The sequence below is a fragment of the Triturus cristatus genome, chromosome 12, assembly GCF_964204655.1.
Source record: "Triturus cristatus chromosome 12, aTriCri1.1, whole genome shotgun sequence".
Taxonomy (NCBI): Eukaryota; Metazoa; Chordata; class Amphibia; order Caudata; family Salamandridae; genus Triturus; species Triturus cristatus.
In genome coordinates this window covers 488578004-488601331 of record NC_140595.1, presented here as the reverse complement: position 1 = coordinate 488601331, position 23328 = coordinate 488578004, and the positions used below count along the sequence as shown (strand labels likewise).

Here is a 23328-nt window from a genome sequence, read left to right as displayed (position 1 = left end):
AGGACAGTCCCTCAATTTATACCAAAAGTGGTATCAAAATTCCATATCAGAGTATACAAATACCAAGTTTCCATCAAAACCCACAGACAAAAGCAGAAAGAGCTTTGCGCACACTTGACGCAAGAAGGGTGGTCATGTACTACATTGAAATAACCAAGGAATACAGGAAAATAAAGCAGTTCTTTGTATCCTTTGCAAACAATTTTCCAGGAAGACCAGTAACCGAAAACGCCGCTGCAAGATGGGTAGCGCAAGCCATACAGTTATGCCACAGATAAGCAGGACATGTCTTACAAGATGCCCCACGGGCACACTCAACAAGAAAGAAAGGAGCAACTATTGCCTTTCTAGCTAATACTCTAATTCAGGACATCTGCATGGCTGCAACATTGTCTTCAGTGCACACATTCACAAAACATTACTGTGTGGACATTCAAATGAATAAGGAAGCACAAGTAGGACAAAAGTTCTTACAACATCTATTCACAAACCAAAGCTCATCTTCCACCCAACCACCACAAGACTAGCAAACCGCTACAAAGTCTATGCACAGCATGTGAATCCAGAAAAGATTCATGCTGCAAAACTAATAGTTTCTTACCTGTTGGTGTAGTTTTGCAGCTTGAGGAATTTTCTGGATTCACTAGCGAACCCACCCTCCTCTGCCAGGAAGAATGACAATAGGAGGAGAAGGAAAAAAAAAGAATCTGAAGATGGTGACTAAAGGTGGGAGCTTCCGGAGGAAGCCCGTCAACGTCAGATGAGGACACCAAATTGTGGTATGTCGATGCCCACCAACAACAAAAAAATAGGAAAGAAATACTACAATTCCGGACCCAACCACTAGATAGCGGAATGATGCACAGCACATGAATCCAGAAAATGCTTCAAGCTGCAAAACTACACCGACAGGTAAGAAACTATTTGTGTCTTTCACCAGATCCGGTCGGGGGGGACTCTTCAGGTTGAGGCTGCAGGCATCGAGGGGGCGGGCAGGAGAGGTCGTCCAACACTGAATCCCAAGTCAGGATCGCCGGGGAGACTTCACTGGGAGGTGGGCCACCTGGACTCGGGCCGAGGGCGTTTGGTGCAGAGTGGTGCATGTGTTGCGAATCTGCCAGGATCCGGAGTCCTTGAGTTCGTTTCTGTTGGACGGATACGGTTTCCATGGAAACAAGAGCCTATGTTGAAGACAGCACAGGTCCCCGAGGTTCTTGGAGGTTGCTGGCTGCGGGCCACGCCCGTTTCTTGGAGGAGTAGACCGGCTGGGGCCAAGTCATTCGTCATCTTTTTCTCTGAGGAACATGGTTCAGGGGAACCCTTAAATGCTAAATTTAAGATCGTTACTGAGGATGGAGGGGTAGTAGTCAATGGCTACTGACCCTAGGATGACTACACCTTTTGGGTGCCTCTTCCCTTTGGGGAGAGGGGTACATCCCTGTTCCTATTGGCCTAATTCTACAAAGCAAGATGGAGAATTACCAGGAGAGGGGTTCACCTCAGCTCCTGGCGACGCTATGGGTATGCCAAGTTGATTACTAATTTTCTCGCCTGTCCTACTGCCAAAAGTGGGGTTAAGACAGGGGGGCAGGCATCTCCACTAGTTGGAACTGCCCAAATCAGCATAACACAAGGTGAGAGCCTTTGAGGCTCACTGCCAAGTCCTGCTGTTCCTGCTAGGGGGAAGTTGAACCACCTTCACCCAGAGCTGGCTTTGTTTATGACCTCAGAGAGCACAAAGGCTCTCGCCACTTGAGGTCAGAAACCTGTATGATGGTAGCTGGCTGGCAGGGACCAGTCAGCCAATACACTAGAAGTTGGTAGATTTCAGGGGGCATCTCTAAGATACCCTCTGAATGTATTTTATAATAATTCTATCACTGGCATAAGTGTAGGTTTAATATGCTGAGAAATTTGATATCAAACGTCTGTCTTCAGTAAAGCCATCATGGAGCTGTGGAGTTTGTGTTGACAAACTCACAGCCATGTACTCAAAAGGGCTTCACTGCACTACAAATTTCTGTGAATGGCACAGACACTGTAGGTGCACATTGCTCATGAAGCTATGCCCTCACCTGTGGTATGGTGTACTCTGCCTTAGGGCTGTGAGGCCTGCTAGAGGGGTGTCGTACCCATGCCACAGGCAGGGTTGGTGGGCATGGCATGCAAGGATGTGTGCCATGTCAACTCTTCAGTTTGGTCTGCACCAAAACACGCAGCCTACAATGGCAGTGTGTGGGTGTTAAGGTGAGGGGTCTCTGAGGATGGCAAGGCTCCATGAAGTGTTTTGGTGATCAAACTTTCTATTAATTAATACGCTTATCAAGTCATGGTTATTTACAGATGCAAATGGCAATATCTTAATTGTCCCTAATTGGAGAAAAAAAAACTCAAGATTTAAATACAAACCCATTCTGAACATACTTGTGGATGTTGTGTGTAATTGAGTACACCCAAATTCTTTATTACTGATAATCATTGGCTCCTCAAAAATCTGGGGCTTATAGCAAAATCCAACCACTAATGTTTTGTTTTCCCTGCTATTTAGATGCAGACTGTTTTCCAGCATTCAATGTCCCTAAGTTTCCAGATCCCTTTACAAAGAGGAAAACTGCTCCATCTAAGTTGTGATTATTGTAGCACTAGACAAAGTTGGTCTCCAAAAGGGTTGAATGGGGTACTTTAAACCAAGTGAGGCTTGCTGGAGTGATGAGACTAGTTTGATTGCCTGAATTGCAAAGTACACCAGGGATTAGCATGCTACATCACCATGGATGCAAACTCCTCCAGTGCTGTGAGAAAGATGTGAGTGCATCTGTCATTCGTAGAAGTCTCTTTTTGCATCTCCTAGAATCTTAAGAGCAATTTGGCAGCAAGTGCTAGCATGAGTTGCATGGTGGTACTCCATGTACTAGCTATTTCATTATACAATTTGACGTCTGATTGAGCGCTAATCCATTACCCAGTTACCTAAATTTGCCGGCTCCGACATACAGTGCCTTCAGTACACTGATGCCCTAAATTGTGCAGATAATCTAGAAATTAATTGTGTCAAAACAAAAATCATTGCTTGTGGAGTCAGAAACAAATATGTTGCCAGATTCAATTTCTCGACGAACACGGTAGTTCTGGAACAAGTGGCAAGCCTTAAATATCTGGGCATCTACTTTAACCAGCATGGTTTCCATGTCACACATCTGTCCAGTCTAAAGGATTCTGCTCTGTCAGTGGCAATGAGCTTTAAAAAACTGGCCTCTAGGATGAGCTTTCCTGGTTTAATAGAAATATGTGTAGCAATGAACGTCAAATTCATGCCAATGCTCACGTATGGCACGTTGATTTTTAAAGATCACTTCTCTTCCTGGCTGGACAAAGCAAAAACATGATGTTATAGATGTCTATTCAATCTTCCAGACGCTGCACCACCATCACAGATGCGGCCGGAAGTTGGTCTCTATAAACAATCTAATATTTTGAAGACCCGGTTTTTGAGATACTATATGAAGTTGGTGGCTGCATCCTCAGGGTCTCTGAAAGAATTCGTAGGGCGAGGTGTCCAAGATAAAAACATTCATGTGGTAACCCTACCTGAGGTAGCCAATGGTATCTCTTGATGCACCGAATATCTTTAAAAAAAATTTAACCCTGAAGCTTACGGCAAAATTGTTGGTTAAAACTGTAAAGATACAATCTAAAATTGAGGACTAACATACTTTCTCGGAAAGCCCACACCAGTGTATGTGAGACGCTGTATCGAGATCCAGGGAAAACATCATATCCAGCCAGCCCCATGAAATGGACTGTTAAAAAAGATTTCTTGAGACTGAGATGTGGTTCAGTTCCTCTAAAAGGCCGCAAATTTGGTTGTTTAACCGGATCAATGGGACACAACTGTTGATTATGTAATAACAAGAAGGAAAGTCTGACTCATCCAGCGATTAAGAATTTAAGATCCTATTGGCTGAAACCGTTGCTCCTCAAACTCTGCATAAGACAATGTAAAATGACTATCACCAAATGCCTGAGTGGTGTGGATGTGCAGGTTTCAGTAAGATGTGTGAAATTCCTTGGAGAAGCACTGACTCTACCACTGGAGAGCCGTTAAGCCAGGGAACTTTTAGACCCTTCTTTTTAACTTTGAAGTTTCTACATCTTTGGCAAGTAGTTGAGGCACGCAATGGGTTTACCTGTTGTCCAGGCAGACCCATTCTAGTTTAACCTCTCTTTGATCTCCGGCTCTTCACCTCTAAAAACAGACACTCAGAGCAAAGCTAAAATTAACCCTCCCACGACACTGCAGCAGCACTGTATTTAATTTAAATCATAAACTTTTCATTCCAGTTTCTGGCACGGCGACAGTGATGCCCGCTAAATTTTATTGCACCTGTCACTTTCTTAAGTTCAGTCGGCTTGACCGTCCTGTATCTCAAAAGAATCTGGCCAGTAGAGCACAGCCACAATGAATTTTGCCAAGCTGGTTGCAGTGACCCTTTACTCAATCTACAGTCAAAATGTAACTTCAGTTAAGGGATGCGCTGCAGAGACGGCAGCCCCTTCTTATTGCATGACACACTTTACCAACAAACAATCTGTTCATTGACCATATGTCCTCTACAGAAGCCTTGAGCCTACAAGTCATTAGCTGGCTAAAAAAGAATTTCTTTGGCCCCTCAAGTTGAGTAAACCTCTTGTGTAGAATTTTAGTTGCTGTCTCCACCTCATTTCACTGGATTTCCCAAATGCATGCGGGTTACCTCTGAGGTATGACATTCAATCTGTTAGGGCTCCAGAACATGTTTTTAACCTTTTTTATCTCCCTGGTCCATTGTAGATAGTTCCACCTGACTTTTATTTGAGCGCAGCACAGCACCCAGCCCCTATCACCCGGGGCTTGAAGCGTGCCGTAACCACTTTGTTGTATAACATTGCACCCTGCACTTTAGAGGATCATGCTTGTAATTGAGTTCATTGGGTTGCAGTATGATTGGCTGGTTGATCATGGCTGTTATAGGATGCTAAATGTAGGAATTGAATAAACTATATTATGTTTTTGCGCTGTTTTATTGTTTTTAAGAAGAATGTTTTTTTTTTTAAATACTGATGGTTTTAAATAACTTAAAGCAATAAAAAAATTATCTATATATCCAAAAGGTTGAATGGGGTACTTTAAACTAAGTTGGGTTTGCTAGAGTGATGAGACCAGTTTGATTGCCCGAATTGCAAAGTCCACCAGGGATGGGCAAGCTGCATCACCAGAGATGCAAACTCCTTCAGTGCTGGGAGAAAGAGGAGTGTATCTGCCATTCGTGTAAGGCCTTCTTTTCATCCCCTAAAATCTATGAGCCATTTGGCAGCAAGTGCTAACAAGGAGTCGCATGGTGTTACACCATGTGCCAGCCATTTGATTGAAAAATCTGACATCTGATTGAGCACTAATCCATTACCCAGTCCGTACGATCCCTAAGACAGGTAGCAAAGGTCTCTTTTCAAAGTGTTGAAGCATCTAAAAACCCAAGCACTTCATTACCTCTACATAACTGCTGGATCAGGAATCTTAAACAGGGATGTGTTCTGTCAGTGAAGTTATTATAGTGTCCCTCTAGGGATCATGTTCACGTCTGCAGGACATGGATTTCAGAATTTTATAATAGGATCTTTGAATGTTAACAATGTGTGACTTGTTTGTACTTGAAAATGTGATTGCAGGAAAGCTGCACCAGCGTATACTCCTAACGCTTGTGGTACCTAAACATGCAGCCCATCTCTAACAGCTTTTTGATCACGTTAATGTGTAATGTGCAGGCAGGAATATAGTGCTGATAATTCAGGGGTGAAAGTTTGTGAAATTGGATCTTTATTTAATGTGTTTTCCTCCTTCGATGTCCTGTTTCGGCAGCTCTAGCTGAAGGCAACAGATTCAGAGTTTGACTTTATACTAGGGTGGGCATAACTGGGGTATGTCAGAGCAAAGCTCAGAGCTCTACTGGCTGTCATTGTTAAGTTTTATAGAAAACGGTTATCAGAAAGATCCTGGCTAGATCTAGAAGTCTGTGATGTCAGAGGTCTAGTGCCATCATCTTATCATTCAGAATCTCTGCTGACAAAGTTCAAAATGACACCAAAGCGTTGCTATTCTCCCCCTAATGAAAGCGTGAGTCAGTTCACCATGGGGAATTGCCGAACAAGTATCAGCTTGAATGCTTTTTAAATGTGTGTGTGTGTGTGTGTGTGTGTAGATATATATATATATTTTTTTTTTATGGGATTGCAGAGTGCATTGATTTTTAGTGTCCTTGTACTCTGTGAAATGTGTAAAATAGTTAATACAGTTTGTTTTCTTGTAGAAAAGCCTGCCGGCATTGAGGCAGTCTTTACTGAACAGTCAACAGTCCGTTGTGCAAGCGCAACAATCTCAGCAGTCAATGCAGCAAGCCAAATCTTTACAAGCACTTCCTCAGTCTAACTCTGGACAGATGTCTACAGTTGGCACGAATCAAACAATAGGATTAAACCACTCTAACAACGTTTGCACCATCACTGGATCAAACACAGCACATCTTTCTCAGGTCAATAAAGCTACAGCAAGCCACAGCTCTGAAATGGTATGTACACCAATGTGAAAAATAGTAAGCTGAATGTGTGAAAGTAAAATTACTTATCATTTTAATCGTTTGTATATCTGTTTAATTTTTACCTTATAAATAGTTTGTATGTCATGTCCTATTATTTGCTTACTTTGGAGTACCACATTTGTGTAAGACCAAACGAAGTTTTTATCAGCCTAAAATTTCGCTCGCATAGTTACAGAACCAATTGTCATAGGCCAGTTTGGTAAGTTTTGTTTCTCGTTTTTTCAAACCATAACAATTAGCGAAACAATAAAAAATTGATTTAAACGGAACAGAGTCAGTGATGTCACTATTGATCAATTGAAAAAGCATAATTCTATCAATTCAGTACGTCATAAAAGTGCTTGGTCATTGCATCTTTTCCAATCGGTAATAAAATCATGGTGTAATCGGTAAACTTTCAGAAACTAAGCAATGTTCTGCCCACACAATTCCTTGACAGCATTCAGTCTGAAGAATAAAATACAATGTGTTTTAAAATAGGTGCAAGGTACGACGAGATTACTTAATTGAGATTTTAGAAAATTTGACAAATGGCACCATGGCGCTATTAATGCACATGCACCTTTAACAAACCTTTAATCTAAGGACAGGGATCCAATCCGGATGTCTTGAAAAGCTAGACAGTGAATAACATACATGCTGTATAGAATCAAGGTCATAAAGTGCGGTAGAGAGTGTGCAGGATCCTGCAGAGGTTTTAGGATATGTGGATGGTCTCCACCAGCCTGAGGAGAGAAGAGTAGGCCAACTATTGAAATGTGTTACACAATAGCCAGGTAGGCTCCATCCCAGATCATAAAGTGCATTTTACAATTTCAGTGAGCCTACCAGGCACATGCTGCGGAGGTGACTCTGTGTGTACTGCTAATAAAATGGCCTGGGCGATTTCTTCAGGCTACAAAAGCCAAGGGGATTCTCATCAGATTTGAAAAATATATTTAGCAAGAACAAAGGGCACCCCGGGCTCACACTGGTCCTGACCAGAATGAAACAACTATAAAATGCACAGTGCAGTTACATTGGAGTTTAAAGCAAGCCAAGTTAACAAAGAGTACATTTTGCAGTATTGAAGGGCCTATCCGGTCTGTCTTGCCCTAGTCCTCCTGGCAGAACTAAAATAACCAATTCCTAAAGCAATTGGTGCCTGAATTTCAGAAGACAGACGGATTCCAAGCAAATTTATAAAGTGCTTTTACAGTAGTTGGGCCAGACACACCTAGTTTCAAACGTTCCTAGCCAAGATGTGGCAATAAGACTACAGTCCAGTGAATAAAGTGCATAATGCAATCACATCAGGCTTTAAGAGTCCGATAGTAACAACTGAGTGAATAAAGTGCACTGCGGTCTTTTGTTGGACTTCAAAAGTAATTCAGAATAATAAAGTGCATATTACAGCGTCACAAATCCTAGCGAATCTACACTGGTTCTGGCCAACCGGAAAGAGCATATATTTGTATTGATTGGTACACAAATTAATTCAGATGAGGTTTCAGGGACAGGAGGCTTCCCATCCGATTTGTAAAGTGCTTTGGTGCAAATAAAAGGCCTGCCATGCCTACTCTCCACTAGTCATAAACAGTATGTAGAAATAAGGCTATAGGCTGGAGATTAAAGTGTACAGTTCAGTCTCGTTGGGCTTAAAGCGCCCAATGGTACAGTGCGCTGTTCTGGTGCAGTTGGCGACAAAAGGGTGCAGCGACCGCTGTCCTTAGGCTTCAGTTTAGTGGAGACAACCAGGCTGCCACTTTGGCTGCCCTCTGGGCTCGAATTCAATAACTGTGAGAAATTTCACACACCTTGCTGAGAGCTGTGCATCTACTGCACTAAAACATATATTATTAGCCTTGGTTTTTTATTTTTATTTTTTTAATTAATTTCTTTATTGCAGTTTTGAGGTTCACTGCACATAGTAAAACAGTACTATTTTTCAAACTATTCCGAATAAGAAGCCTCACAGTCTCTGTCCAGCAACAGTTAGTCCAATTGAGGTTGTCTTTGAAGTGTGCACCAAACCAGCAATAAGCATGAACACTGTTAACCCCTTGGGTGCCAGGCCTTTTCCCCCTCCTGTGCCTGGCGCTTCCCTAGTGGGTGGGTTTCATGACGAGACTATCTCGTCATGGGCACAGAAGAGGTTAATAACAATCATACGAACTTGTAACTGAACATCCCCCCCCCCCCCCCCGCCGCCCCCCCCCCCTCCTCCCGTCTCTCCCCCTGCCCGGGGGATTCAATCCCCATATGACTAACATCTGACACCACTGTCTGTGTCGAATTCGGGGAGCTCCTCCCTATCTCCTGGACCATTAGCCCCCACGCCTGCAATACTTCCGGGAGCTTGGCATCCCTCCTAGTGCTGCGCATATGTCCCTCCTCCGCTAAGATTATTAGCCTTGTTACATTGATTTATGCCCTAATGTCGAAACATTGGCTTTAACCAGTAGCACCTTAGACTTTTTAAACAAAGGCAAAAACAAATAACGTGCAGCAGTGGTTCCTGCTTAAAGTTGCACTGTCCACAGTTATTGTCGGAAAAGCCTTTTTAGGCACCCAAATGTATATGCTTTTAAAGGTATCAGTCCACATCTGTGCCTCATACGTTCTGTTTTGAAGACCAGTTTCATAGGGCTGGAGAGGTACGAGACTTTTCCCTGGTCTTGATAGAGTAGAACATCGGGTTCTGCATAGGTATTCACGCTAGCTCTTGCCTGTCCTCTTCGACCCGATTTTATTTTTGCGTTTTGTGGCTAGAATTTTGCGAGTTAACTTTGGGGGAAAGTTGTGTTTAATGATGCTCTGTGCATCCAAAAGTTTAATTGAATTCCTTATGTAGGATTCTGATTGGAGCTTGCGATCCTAAATGCTTAGCCTTACCAATTCTTTGAGGGATCCTTTAGAGGCCACCTTGAGTTTGGCATAGTAGCCCAAAAAACGAGTTTTCAACCTGACTGATTGTTTGCATAGTCCAAATTCCAGTTGCATTTGAGACGACGGAGTGGCTATCGAAAGATGCAACATGTGCCATGTGGTGATATGGTCTTTAAATTTCAGTGAGCCATAGGTTAAAGTTGGCATAAACTTGGCATCAATTACTTTACAAATGCCACACATCTTTTTTGCCAGTTTTTTGAAGCTCATTATCATTGATAGAGATTTATTTCAGGCTGGCTAGCTGTGTTAAGTGCAAGCCACGCTGGTGTAAATGAATCCCCAAGTACTTTAAGCTTGATAATTGTTCCAAATGTACATCATTCATGACAAATTAGAATTTGTTGGAAGTCCTGGTGATTCTGGCTCCACAGACCATTATTTTAGTTTTGGAATGATTGACTGATAATTTATTTCCCTTGTAATACAGTGCAAGTGCGTCCAAGGATCATTGAAGCCCCACTGCAGTGTGGTCAAATAATAACAAGTCATCTGCATACTGGAGGGCAATGTGTATGGGTGCCAGCTAGTGCATCAATTATATCTACAGAGTAAAAATTAAACATAAGTGGGGCTAAGATGCATCCATGTTTTACACCAATGTTGGTCCAGATCTTGGGACTCTGTTTGCCGATATTTTCACTCTCACCCAAGTCCTGGTGTAAAGGTTTCTAATGGCTGTCAATAGATTTTCCGGAATGCTCCAGTTGTGCAACTTCTGTTACGGGTCTGTCTGTTTTACTTTGTTGAAAGCAGTGGTGAAATCTATGGATGCTACGTACAGAGGAAGGGCGTCATTGATGTATGCGGCCTTTATCAGGGAGGAAAGAATGATCAAATTGTCCTCCGTACTGTAGCTGTGTATGAAGCCCGATTTAGAGATGGGGATTAAGGGCTTTGAATTGGCCCATTTCTCTAGCTCAGATTTGTGCAAAGCATCTCCCATCAATGTCAAGGAGGACAATTAACCTGAAGTTAGATGGTTGATCATTTGCACATTTTTTGTGAATTGGAGTAACTATGGAGCCCCTCCAACTGTTTGGCACATCATTTGGTTCGGTGGGGAGACCATTTGGTCCCGGGCCATGACTGCTTGAAAAGGCGTCAGAAGTCAAATGATCTTCTCTTTACTGGCGATGTCTTCACCCAGTTGCTCAAGATTTCCATGAAATTGGCCATATGTATCAGTCTGCGGTGGAGCAATGCCAGAACCCTCCTCCAAGGTATTACACAAGTTGGAAATGTATTCTGTCCATTCACAAACTTATTGCATCCAAGCTAATCTGGTTTCTGCCCCAGTTGTATTGCGAAGACGGCGCTAATGGAGGTGGCCGACTACATCAGGGGTACCTTAGATTTCGGGGCAGGGCTGTGCTGATTATGCTTGATCTGTCAGCAGCCTTTAACACGGTACCCACCTCCACAATCCTGGCCTGTCTCAAAGCCATTGGAAGCAGGGGGCTTGCGTAGGAATGGATGGCTTTGTTCCTGGAGGGAAGAGGCCAAAGGTCTGGTGCCCACTATTTCGTCTGGGTCTTGTGAACTGCAAGTGAGAGTGCCACAGGGTTCAGCCTTGAGCCCTACTTTAATCAATATATAACTCACTTCTCTTGCGTTCTTGGCAGAGGCCCTGGGAGAAAAAATATTCTCTTATTCTGATGACACACAGTTACTTTCTTCCTGGGGCAGAGATGAAGTGTTCCCTGGCAAAAAAAATCAGAACATGTCTGACCGTAGTTTTTGAATGGCTGACTTACCACCAGCTTAAATGTAATGCTGGAAAGACAGAGCTACTCTTTTTTGATGTAAGAGTAGAAGAACCCTTAGTCTTTTTGGCCAGTGGATGCTCCTCCTCCACTATGCCACACTAGCTCTGTCAAAAATCTAGGCATTAAGTTTGATGGTGAGCTCTCTTTTCTGTCTCAGGTTAATGCAGTGCTAGGGACCTGTTTTGGTCTGTTACGTGTGCTCAGGAAGTTCCTGCATTTTCTTCCTTTTTCTGCTTGGAAACTGGCAATACAGGCCTTAATAACATCTATACTTGACTTCGGCAATGCACTGTATTTTTGCCTGTCTGATTACTTGATTATTAAGCTGCAGTTGGTCCAAAATGCAGCAGCCCGTACTCTTCTAGGACTGCTACTGAGAACTTGTGTCCCCTTATTTTAGGGAGCTGCACTGGTTTCCTATTAGGAATAGGATCCTTTTCAAGACCTTTCTCCTGGTTCGCAGGGCGCTCCATTAGTCTGGCACTCTGTACCTCAGAGCAAAGTTTTCCTTCTTTGCTCCATTCAGGCGTCTGATTTCATCCAACCTCTCTCTGGCCAAAATCCCAAGGATTCGGCGTTCCAGAATAGGGTGGAAGGTCCTTTTAATTCTTAAGACCTTCAACATGGAACAAACTCCCTTTGGAGTTACGGAGTATTTCAGTTACCTTCCAGTTTATGAAGAAACAAAAAAATGGCTTTTTTTAGCAGGATTAGTGGTTATCTCTTGAAGTCCATTATCGAGGTGCAGAGCGCCAGGACACCCCTTGGAGTAAAAGAGCGCTATAGGAATGCCTTTTACATTACATCACTTGGATGCTGAGCTTGAAGGAGTGACCCTTGTGATATTTCCATTTGATCGTTTCTTGACCAGTCTCCAAAATGTTTTTTGTTTTCTAGACCTAATATAGTTCAATCCAAAGTGAATCTTCATTTTGTCTGGCAAGTTCCCATACTTTAGCTCGGTATGACTTATTCACATTCTGAATCATTTCCACACTTGAGGGGGAAGAGGCTGTTGTTGTGAATTATCAGATTTTATTCCATTTTTGTTGTATTGCTCTCCGCTCCGGCGTACGAGTTTTTGCTTGCCTGCTACCCTTAACTCTCCTTGCCGGTGAACTTGTTGAGTAGCTGTTCCAAGAACCAGGCCCAGTGCAAGAGTGACGATGACTGCTCCCCTAACCTTGGGGCTTTCATCAGTTCTTCCATTTTTAAGGTTCATGGAGCTGTAAACCATTTTATTCTTCGATGTCCACATAAGCCCTCTTTGTTGCCAATTGTTTGTGTTTGTGGGAGTTTAGTAGTTGTCCTGGACAGAGTGTAGATTAGCCTTTCATGATCACCGGTCAGACTGCTCAGAACTTGAAAATTACTACCATGAAGATAATTCTGTGTGGATACCCAAATGTAATCAATTAAGGAGGTGCTCAAGCTTGTAATATGCGTGCAAGATGGAGGTTGATCAAGGGCACCTCTGCCATTAAGGGTTCTGAGACCCAGTGAATTTAAGGGTGGTGGCAATTTTTTTCCCGAATTTGTCCTTGTTGATTCTTGCTAAGACAGTCTCTGGGATATGCCAGGAGATGTCTTCCTCATGTTTCCATATGGCGAGTCCATATTGAAATCCCTGCCATTACCCACATGGTTGTATGATGTTGTTACCTGAAGATTCTACTGGTTTTTAAAATTTCTCCTGTTGCTGTTTTTTAATTGGGCTTTTTGGGGTTAATGTAAATGCATCAGATGTCAATTGAAGGTGCCTTCCTACTGTGTAGTTTGTTTGCAGCCTTTGCTGTCACGAAGATATATGAACGAACCCAAGCCACTTGCAAGCTCCTTTACCTCAAGCTCCAGGGATTTATTTATCAAAATTGAGACTCCTCCAGAAGAATTACCCTCTTTGACTGCTGTAAATAATTCGAGGAAGTTTTGCCATGGTGTGGCTGCCAACTTTCTTGCAAACAGACTATGTCCTTTTTACTAATTTCCTCCATCACATTGGAGTTGGTCTTAAATTGTTTAGGCCTCGGATGTTCTATGAGCAAAATTGCTGTTCACACTTGAGTGGATGAGGTGATGTTATTGAAAGTAATGTTTTGCTGCCTAGCATAGTAGTATGGCCAGTAGTTCAACTATCCCAATACAGGTTTCATTCATAATTAAAAAAATAAATGTCACTAGTATGGCTCTGAATTCTATTTTCAATGTAGCAGTCAACCTAATCACCCTTCTTCGTACTGGTAAAATTTCTAACTGTAAGACTGGAGGACACTAACATCTTTGCATTGCAAAGGTCAGTCTCTGTGCTTCTTAGGTGCAGTGTTCCCCACCCGTGACCTTCCTTCCATGCTGTGTTTTATATTCCTCGCTATCCTCTACTCACCCTCGGACAGTAGATACGTTTTGTATGACTTTTGCACCTCCCGTGTTCCTTCAAATTTTCAATCTTTATGGATGGGATTTTCCTGGAGTGAAAGTGTTAAATAACCCAACCCCTTCAGCTTCCTTTTGAAACCCTTTTTCCGGCCAGTGAGTTCAAGAAATTAGAATATAAAGGTTCACATTTCTCTATAGTTTACCACCTAGCAGCTTTGCCAGTTTTGTGTAGAGGTTAGACCAGCACCATTTGCGCCAAGTTTTCCATACCTCTTTTAACATAACTTAGACGTCTATTAGGATGGCATCCCAGTGGTTTTAGGACCGGCTCCCAGACATGCAGCGGTCCCGCACCGCGAGTCAGGATGCTACCGCCACCCTGGCGGACGCATTCCGCAGTGTAACATTGCGGCTGGTGCTGCTAACAGCAGCACCCGCCGCAATGTCAAATTGGCATGTTGTGCATTTCCATGCACAACGTGGCCGGCACCGTGCGGTGCCTGCCACCTTGTGCATGGAAATGGAGGGGGGTACTATGGGTACCCCCCAAGTGCACCCCCCCACACCCCCCGGGGGCCCGCAACGAGCCCCCAAAGCGAATCACCGCCAGCCTTTCCATGGCAGCATCGCCGCCATGGAAAGGCCTTACACTGCACACATCATAATATGGATGGCGGTGCCCGCCCGGCTGAAAAAGAACCCTACAATGGAATTAAAAAAAAACTGGGATGAACAGCTCAGCAAATGGCAGAACATGAATCTACTAGATGAGGATGAGGTTAAATATCTCAGAACGGAATCCCCAATCACGGCAACAATCTACTTCTTGCCTAAAATTCATAAATATACCACAAAACCACCACGGCGACCAATAATTGCAGCAAATGGCTCATTATTGGAACCGGCAGCAAACTATGTAGATTTCTTTCTATTGCCATTCGTTCAAAACTTGACATTGTATATTAAAGACACAAGCGATTTATTAAAACATTTACAAGATATTCCATGGCAAAGTTCCTACAAATTGATAACAATGGACGTAATTTTGTTCTATACGAACATTGAAAACCAAATAGAAATGACAGCCTGTAACTACTTCTTGTGCAAACGTAACATCCAATATGAAAAACACAATCAAATGTTGATACAAATGATTGAAAATTGCCTCACGAACAATGTATTCCTATTTGGAGAAGAAATATGCCTACAAACAAAAGGTAAAGCCATGGGATTTTCCTTTAGTCCAAGCTATGCGTGCCTGACAATGGGCTGGTGGGAGCAGCACCTTGCCTGGCACTCTGATCATGATGAACATGTAAGTAAGACAGTGAGTTGGTTCAGATTTATCAACGATCTCTTTATAATCTGGGACGGCACGGAATTGGAATTTCAAAAGTATTTTGAGATATTGAACAACACAGAGGCAAATCTACAGTTTACCTATGAAATCAGCCGGGGATTAGTAACCTTTCTAGATACGGAGATCTATGTAAAAGCTGGCAAAATACACACAACACTACATCATAAGAAAACAGCTACCAATGCAATGTTACATGCTCAAAGCTTCCATCAAAACTCATTAATTCAGAACATCCCCTACGGGGAATTTTTGCGTATCAAGCGGATATGCTCTGAAAAAGAAGAGTGGTATAAACATCGTGACCAAACAATACAAAGATTCAGATGCAGAGGATATAAAGAAGAAGTGGCGTAGCTTGGCTCGCATCGAGTATGGCTGCCTGAGCCTTGGGCTCCTGCTTGCAGCGCCACAATCCGTCAACTATCCTGCCCTTTGCTGCCCGTAAAAGACACTACCCAGGAGGTCCGGGCGTCGGATCGGGCGCGCTACCTTGGGCTGAGGTTCCGGGCCCGGAAGGTGGCATAGCGGCGGAGAACCGGCAGGAGGAAAGTCGCGACGCGCTGGGCCTCTAATCCCCGGCCGTCGCGTTTGCTGCGGGCGCCTCTGCGTCGCTCGACGTGCGGCCTGAGAGAAGGGGGAGGGGCTGGCCCGTAGTGCTCCCCTTGCACCCCAGGTCTGGGATCCGGAGGCGGGAAGAACGAGGTACGGTGAGAGAGGGGGGGAGCCCTTCTCTCGCTGTTGTGGCAGCCAGAGCTACGTGGATGTAGCGGATCCCTCCGGAATTGCCCCGATCGGTGACTCGTGGAGCCGACGTGTGATACTGGATGGACGCCGGCAGATGGATGGATATGGATCCCATACCTTCAAGCTGGTGAATGCGCCAGAGATTGAGCGAAAACTTTGCTGGGCATCTGAAAGGTGCTCAGCTTTTCATTCAGAAGAGAGCTGTTTAAAATTTCTCGAATGTACACCCGGATTAGGGCTCTCGTATCCAAGCCCTGTTGGATAAACGCAACGCTGAAGCCATTGGGACAAAGAATTTAGTCCGGACCTTTCAACCACATGCCTCTTACTTGCCTGCAAGTGAAAAGTCCAATCTGTGAGCTCGGCGGCAAAGCCTGGTCCGTCCTGAGTGTCGCTGGAGGCGGCGCGAACGTTGGTGCCAAGGCGGTGGCCGGCGCAGGTACCATACTGAGAGGTGCGCGCCTGAGGTACGTGGGGCGCTCCTGGGCCAAGTACAACACATTCATTTTGGACACAAGCGGCGGTGGCCTGGACAAGTTGCGGGCCGCCGCAAGGCTGGCTGCGGCAGTGGTGGACTGGTAAGGCACGCAGCGGCGGGATGTCGCACACAAGCGTAGTGACTGCACGGCGGCGCTTAGCCGGAAGGCGGCGGCTCTGAAAGACCGGAGCGGACGAGTCTGGCTGGCGGCAGTGTGTGAGCCGCTGCAGGGATACGCGCGGCGGGCGATCGGAGGTACGTGTGGTGGTGATTGACATTGGCCCCCGCAGCCGGAGGGAGCCGGCTGTGGCGTGAGCGCACCAGCTGGAGCAGGCCTGCAGAATTGAAGCCGGGCTTGCCCTGAAGTCTGACACTCGGGGTGGAGGTGGTGGAGCCGCAGAGGACGCAACATATGCTTGAGGCTGCTGGCCGTGGCCTGGGATCGTGTGGAATTGTGCTGCGGGGTGCGTGGGCCGTTCCTGTCCTCGCTAGGTGGTGCCACTTGACCTGGGCTGCGCTGCTAGACGCAGCGCAAGGCGAAGACGACTGCTATCATGGGAAAGACCGATAAGTCCCAACCGAAGCTGACGTTTGAGCAAAAACGTGCCAAAACCCAGACACCGATGGCGGACGATGCTGGCGGAGCCACGGCCCCGCCTGCGGAGGAACAGGATTTGCGTGGATTACTGCTTTCCATGGAAAGGGGGTTGCAGAATGGCATCAACTCCCTGGGCGCAAAGATTGACACGCTATCGGACAGAATGGACCGTATGGGGGAACGACTAGATAAGCATGCGGAGAGACTTGATCAGTCGGAACAGCGCCTAGGGGAGGTTGAAGAGGCACAGTCCGCGCTTAATTCGGACCAAAAGCAACTTGGGCGGCTCATGCAGGTTCTGCAGGATAAGACCGAAGACTTGGAGGCACGTACCCGACGATGTAACCTGCGCATCACGGGCCTTCCGGAGTCGACCTCAATGGGGTGAATGGAGTGCTTTGTGGAGACGCTGTTGGTTGAGTTGCTCGGCCGGGAGGCGTTTTCCGGAGTGTTTGTGGTGGAAAGAGCACATAGATCGCTTGGACCCAGGCCCCCTCCGGGCGCGCCGCCGCGGCCAATAATAGCGAAACTATTGAACTACCGCGACAGAGATGCGGCCCTGAGATTGGCGCGAGAGAAAAAGACGCTGGTATACGAGGGGTCGACAATCTCGCTCTATCCTGACTTCACAGCCAAGGTGCAAGAGGCGAGACAGCAGTTTGTCTCTGCTAAAAAAACAGCTTCGCAAACTGGGTCTGGACTACGCGATGTTGTATCCGGCTAAGCTACGTGTCAACCGACAGGGGACATCACACATCTTCACGGACCCAAAGGCACTACACAGAGCGCTGAAGGACTGGCATAGGGAAAGACGGAGCAGTCCGGAGAAGCGACAGCAGAGTGAAGAGACGGAGAGCACGCTGGAGCTGCAGGACTGAAGTCGATGGTCTGATGAGCACTGTTACGAACTATGCAGCTCTGCGGCAGAACTATTTAGTGGGTCCGGTGGGAAGAAACTAGGGGCGCTGGGCACGCTTAGTGGTCTCGAGAGAAAAGACTGATGTAATTCTGTTGTATTGTATGCACAATGGCCTTTTAATTTCAGCTAGTACTGTAGCTAAGGGCGCGGGGGCGGGTAGGGTGCTCCTGCTTTAGGCGATTATTTTGACTAACAGGCTGTGCGTAAGTTGGGTGTGGCGGAGGTGCGTGTAGCAGTGAGCTGCAGGCGACGTCGGAAGGAGAGTGGAGAGGAGCTCTGGCAGGGGCGGTAGGGCTGAGATGGGTTTGCTGCAATGGGAGACCAGGTAGACGGTTACAGAGATCAGTTGCTACATATTACGTACTGAGCGACCTCTGCCTGTCAGTGCAGCCCACCTTTTACTGGGGTTAAGTTGTTCAGGGACGGGAGGTGGGTGGGGAGGGTAGTCTCTTGATGGGGCGCGGCAAGGCCAAGTTGGGGGGGGGTCTGCTGTGGGAGGTGGGGGGGACAGGGTTGCAGCTATTTGATTTTTTGTTGAGGGGGTCGAACTGTCAGTTTGCTCTGCAAGGGTCTCACAAAAGTAATCGTCACATACACACACAGTTGTAGACAATAACGGCCACAGTTGGGATGGCCATGGCTAGTAACACTGCCAAGAATGGGTCGCACGCCTCTATTAGAGTGATGACCTGGAATGTTAGAGGTCTAAATGATCACAGAAAGCTGCGCAAGGTGATGCACTACCTCACTCGACATAATGTAGACATTGCTTTCCTTCAGGAGACGCACCTCCCCTGCTGCAGCCAGATGCTGCGCGTGAGAGGGTTGGTGGGTAATTCGCTTGCGGCCGGCTTCACAACCCATGCCAGGGGGGTGTTAACCTGGTTTAACCCTAAGTTGGGTGGCAAGGCGCAACTGCTCTATGTGGATGGTGGGGGCCGGTTTGTGCTGTCACGGTATCAGGGGAAGGAACTGGATTTATTATTGGTTAATGTGTACGGACCTAACTATGATTGCCCCGAGTTTTACTCGGAACTTGCAAAAAGAGTCAAGGACTTAGGTTCCGCCCACATGCTATGGGTGGGGGGGATTTTAACACGGTTATGAATCCCGAACTTGATAAGTCGGGTGGCCCGATCAGATTGCAGACAGCGTCGGCTAAGACAATTAGGAGGGAAATGCTTTGTATGGCCCTTTCGGACGTGTGGAGAGTCCTCTATCCTGGGGAGGGGGTTTTACGCACTACTCCGCTTATCATAACCTTCATACTCGTATAGATTACTGGCTGGCGTCTTAGTCGCTCATGTCGCAGGTCCGTGCGTGTCAGGTGTTGTCACGCATCCTATTGGATCACTCTCCCATATTGCTTACGTTGGCTGCGCTCGGTAGGACTATACCTCCTTATGCGTGGCGGTTTCCCCCATACTCCCTCCTTGATCCCTTGTTTAAAGACGAAATGGCAGAGGAGATCACTAAGTTTTTTTTATACCAATTTGGGGTCGGTGGATAGTTTTCAAACGGTGTGGGAAACATTTAAAGTTTATATTATACGGGTGGCAATTGCTAAGCATTCTGGGGTGCTGCGTTCTATCCGGCAGAGGTTAGCGTCACTGGAAAGCAGGCTGCTGGAAGTAGAGTCTGCGCAGCGGTCTGATGCGTCGGAAGTCATTGCAGAAGAGCTGAAGGCGGAATACCATGACGCGGCTGATGCGGAAGTGATGCATCTCGGGAAGTATGCTACTGCCAGAGTGTATGGTGAAGGTGAGAGGGCTGGCTCCGTACTGGCCAATATACTGAAAGCGCGTAGATGCAGGGTGGCGGTCACTAAAGTACGATCGGATGATGGGGCAATGCTGTCTGAAGAGGCGGACATTGCCGCGCGCTTTCAATCATATTATGCTAACTTGTATGCATCTCAACAGGCCAATATGGACGACAGCATACAAGACTATTTAGATCATATCCAGCTACCCTTCCACTCAAATGAGCACAGGGAATTTTTGGCCCTACCTATAGAAAGGGACGAAATCCTTGAGGCGCTGGCGGGTATGAAGGCAAATAGTGCTCCTGGTGCGGACGGCCTCACGGTGGCTTTCTACCGCTCCTTTATTGATTTACTGCTTCCGCATCTATCTACGCTGTTTGACGATCTGTGCGTCACCGGCCACATGCCTCCCACCATGAGGGAGGCTATCCTGGTAGCCATCCCCAAGCCCGGTAAAGATTTGGAGGAGTGCAGTTCGTATTGACCACTATCTTTGCTGAACGTCGACACTAAATTATTCGCGAAAGTGTTGGCCACGCGACTTGCGCTGCACACTACGGAGCTGGTCGCTCCGGAGCAGGCGGGGTTTGTGCCAGGCAGGAACCTCACGTACAACCTTAGGACGGTGTTTGGTGTATTGCAGCATGTTCGACAAGACTCAAAGTCTCTTGCAGTCATCCTTGATATGGAGAAAGCTTTTGACTCGGTGGAGTGGCCCTTTATGCGACAGGTCCTGACCAAAATGGGATTGGGCCTGGTCTTTTTGCAAATGATTGGGGTGCTGTATAAGGGCCCTACTGCCAGGATTAGACTGGGTGATCTGGTTACGGATGCTATATCGATTTCCAGGGGGACGCGTCAGGGCTGCCCCCTTTCCCCTATACTATACGCTTTGGTGGCTGAGCCGTTGGCGCGGGCCCTGCGTGAGTACCACAGCCTGAGAGGCGTTAGCTTTCCATCGTATCGTATAGTGGTCTCCACATATGCAGACGATACTTTGCTCTACGTCAGGGAGCCGGAGAGTAACTTGGCGCCAGTGCTGCGGGAGGTCGTGCAGTTTGGGGCGCTGTCTGGGTTAAAGGTCAACTGGAACAAGTCCATTGCATTCCCGTTGACGTCGTCCACCTCTCCGTTTGAAATGGAGTACCCACTGTAGTTGTCGGACGATTCTGTCAGATATCTTGGGATCCAACTGCACAGGGATTCTGATGTAGTTTTCACTGAGAACTATGGGAGGCCCATTACTAAACTGGAGGAAGACGTGGAAACATGGATTGGCCTCCCCCTTTCGCTTATGGGTCGGATATCCATCGCTAAAATGGTAGTGTTGCCTCGATTTTTATTTTTGTTCTCCAATATCCCAATAGTTCTGCCGCGTACCTTTTTTGCTAGGCTAACTCAGTCTCTGATACGGCTGGCGTGGGCGGGGAAGCAAGCCTGTGTGAGTTGGAGCGTCCTGACGCTACCATACCACATGGGGGGCCTAGGGGCGCCCGATATGGAATTATATTACAGGATTGCACAGGGAGCACAAGCGCATGCCTGGGTACACGGCGAGGACGCGATTCCATACCTAAAACTCGAGAGGCTGTTTGCAGCTCCTCTCCCGTTACCCGCGGTCATGTTTAAAACAGCCGACCGTAGAACTGGTGTCTTAGATTCCCTAAATGCTACTCGGCATGCATGGAACTGGCTGCTTCGGCAGGCTGCGGGGGCGCTGCTTTACTCTCCGGCCATGCCTCTTGAATGGGCGGTGTGGTTGTCCCCTTGCATGGACAGTGGCATTGTGCGGTCCCTACGGGGATTAGGAATACACTTGCTGGGTGACTTGTTTCAGGACGGTATCGCTAAAACATGGGAAGACGTGGCGTCGACATCGGAGACCTCCACTCTGCTACAGCGATTTCAATTTCATAGGGTCAGAGGCGCATGGCGACAACACATAGGTGAGGATATGGTCGAACCTCCTGAGGTTCTGGAATTATCGTATCTAATCAAGCACAAAAGCCCTCGTAGGATGATGTCCCAGTTATATCGCATAGCGATGTCGCAGAGATCCCAGAAATATACTAAAGCCCGATTGGCCTGGCAGGGGGACCTGGACACACTGATAGACGATGCCATGTGGTCATATTGCTGTGCAGGTATACGTCGTATTTCACTGCATGGCAAGCATAGACTTATACACTTCAAATTCATAAACAGAGTATATTACACGCCGGAAAGGCTGCACAGATATGGCCTGTGTGAGGGGTCGGCATGTGAGAGGTGTGCACACCCGGATGCAGGCTTCATGCATTTGGCGTGGTATTGCCCCGGCGTAGGCAAATTTTGGGAGGCTATATTTCAACAGATTGGAGAGATAGCGGACTTGGAATTAAATCTGGATCCGGCGGTGGCACTGCTAGGACACTCGAGGGGGCTCCCGAAGGCAGCGCGTAGACTAGTAGACATGGGCATGCTAATCGCCAAGCGCAGGGTGGCTATATGTTGGATGCGGGGCCCCTTGCCCACGTTGGCGCAGTGGAAACGAGACGTGCTCTATTGCTGTACGCAGTCGGAGACGTTTAGCGAACTGTTGCCCCCGAGAAGCAGACCAAAGCACTTTTGGGGACTGTATGCTGAATACCTTAGGAGGGGTGGCACGGGGGAGAAGCCTAGGGTTGGGGAAAAAGAAGAACCGGCCCTGGAGGCGGCGGGTGCTGGTCCGAACTGAGACTAGTTCTATGACGTCGGTTGGAGCTCCGACTATTGCTGTATAGAGGGGGGCGTGCGTCTCAGGGTACAGTTTGAGAGCAAAAAGCCACAAATGGTCATTTGGCACTGTTCAATTGTGAAAGTTCTGGTTAGATATAGTAGGCCTGTTAAAGAGCGTGGCATGCCAGGCATGGAATGTGTGGGTGGGCCTTGGGAGCAGCTGACAGGATTCCTCGACGGGAGTGGGTGGGGGGGGGGGGGGGTTTGATAAGTTTTATGTGTGGATTTAAGCAGAAAACTTTGTAGTCCCTAACAGGGACCAGACTATGAGGAATGGCGAGATGGGCTACACTTCTTGATAGGGATGTCAACTTACTGCATAAGAGGACAGTGATGCCCAGCCCCCGGGATGTGGGATAAGGTGTGTTGGGTAGTGCCTATCAGTAATGACACAGCCGGCCTCTGGGTTGTAGGCGAGTAATAGTGTAAGCCTGTGTGATTTTTTTCATCAAAAATAAATAAATAAATAATAAAAAAAAAAAGGATATAAAGAAGAAACAATAACAAGGTGCTGTAATAGGGCAGAATCAAAGTCAAGAGATGAGATACTCAAAGAAAAACCACCAGTGACAGAAACAAATAAAATTCGACTGATCACTACATTATCTCAAGAATCAAAACAAATAAAAAATATCCTGAAAAAGAATTGGAGAATTCTAAGCTTGGAACCAGAAGTAGCAACATTTATTGGAGATCATCCGAATATCACCTTTAGGAGAGCTAAAAATCCCAAAGACACTCTAGTCAAAAGTCATTTCTGAGAAAAGAAGAACAAAGCATCCCAAGGGCTAGAAACCACGGGCTCCATCAAATGCCATAACTGCACAGTTTGCCAAATTGCATGCAACACCAAGGAGATAATTTGGGCAAACAAAAAGATATGGAAAATACAGAAGCTACTAACCTGTAAAACACAATTTGTGGTTTATGTTCTAGACGGCCCTTGCCATCTAAAGTACGTTGGGAGCACAATTTGTGAGCTCAAAAAAAGAATTCTGGAGA

The 23328-nt window shown here is 46.4% G+C and overlaps 1 protein-coding gene across 2 annotated transcripts in view; it reads left to right on the top strand.

Annotated features, from left to right (window-relative positions):
- LOC146776143 (transcription initiation factor TFIID subunit 4-like) overlaps positions 1-23328 on the top strand; it is a 1156451-nt gene that overhangs the window by 355982 nt on the left and 777141 nt on the right. For both annotated transcript variants that reach the window (XM_085639557.1, XM_085639558.1), the window contains exon 7: positions 6345-6602. In XM_085639557.1, the coding sequence (XP_085495683.1) occupies positions 6345-6602 (258 nt within the window). The remainder of the gene's footprint in view (positions 1-6344; positions 6603-23328) is intronic.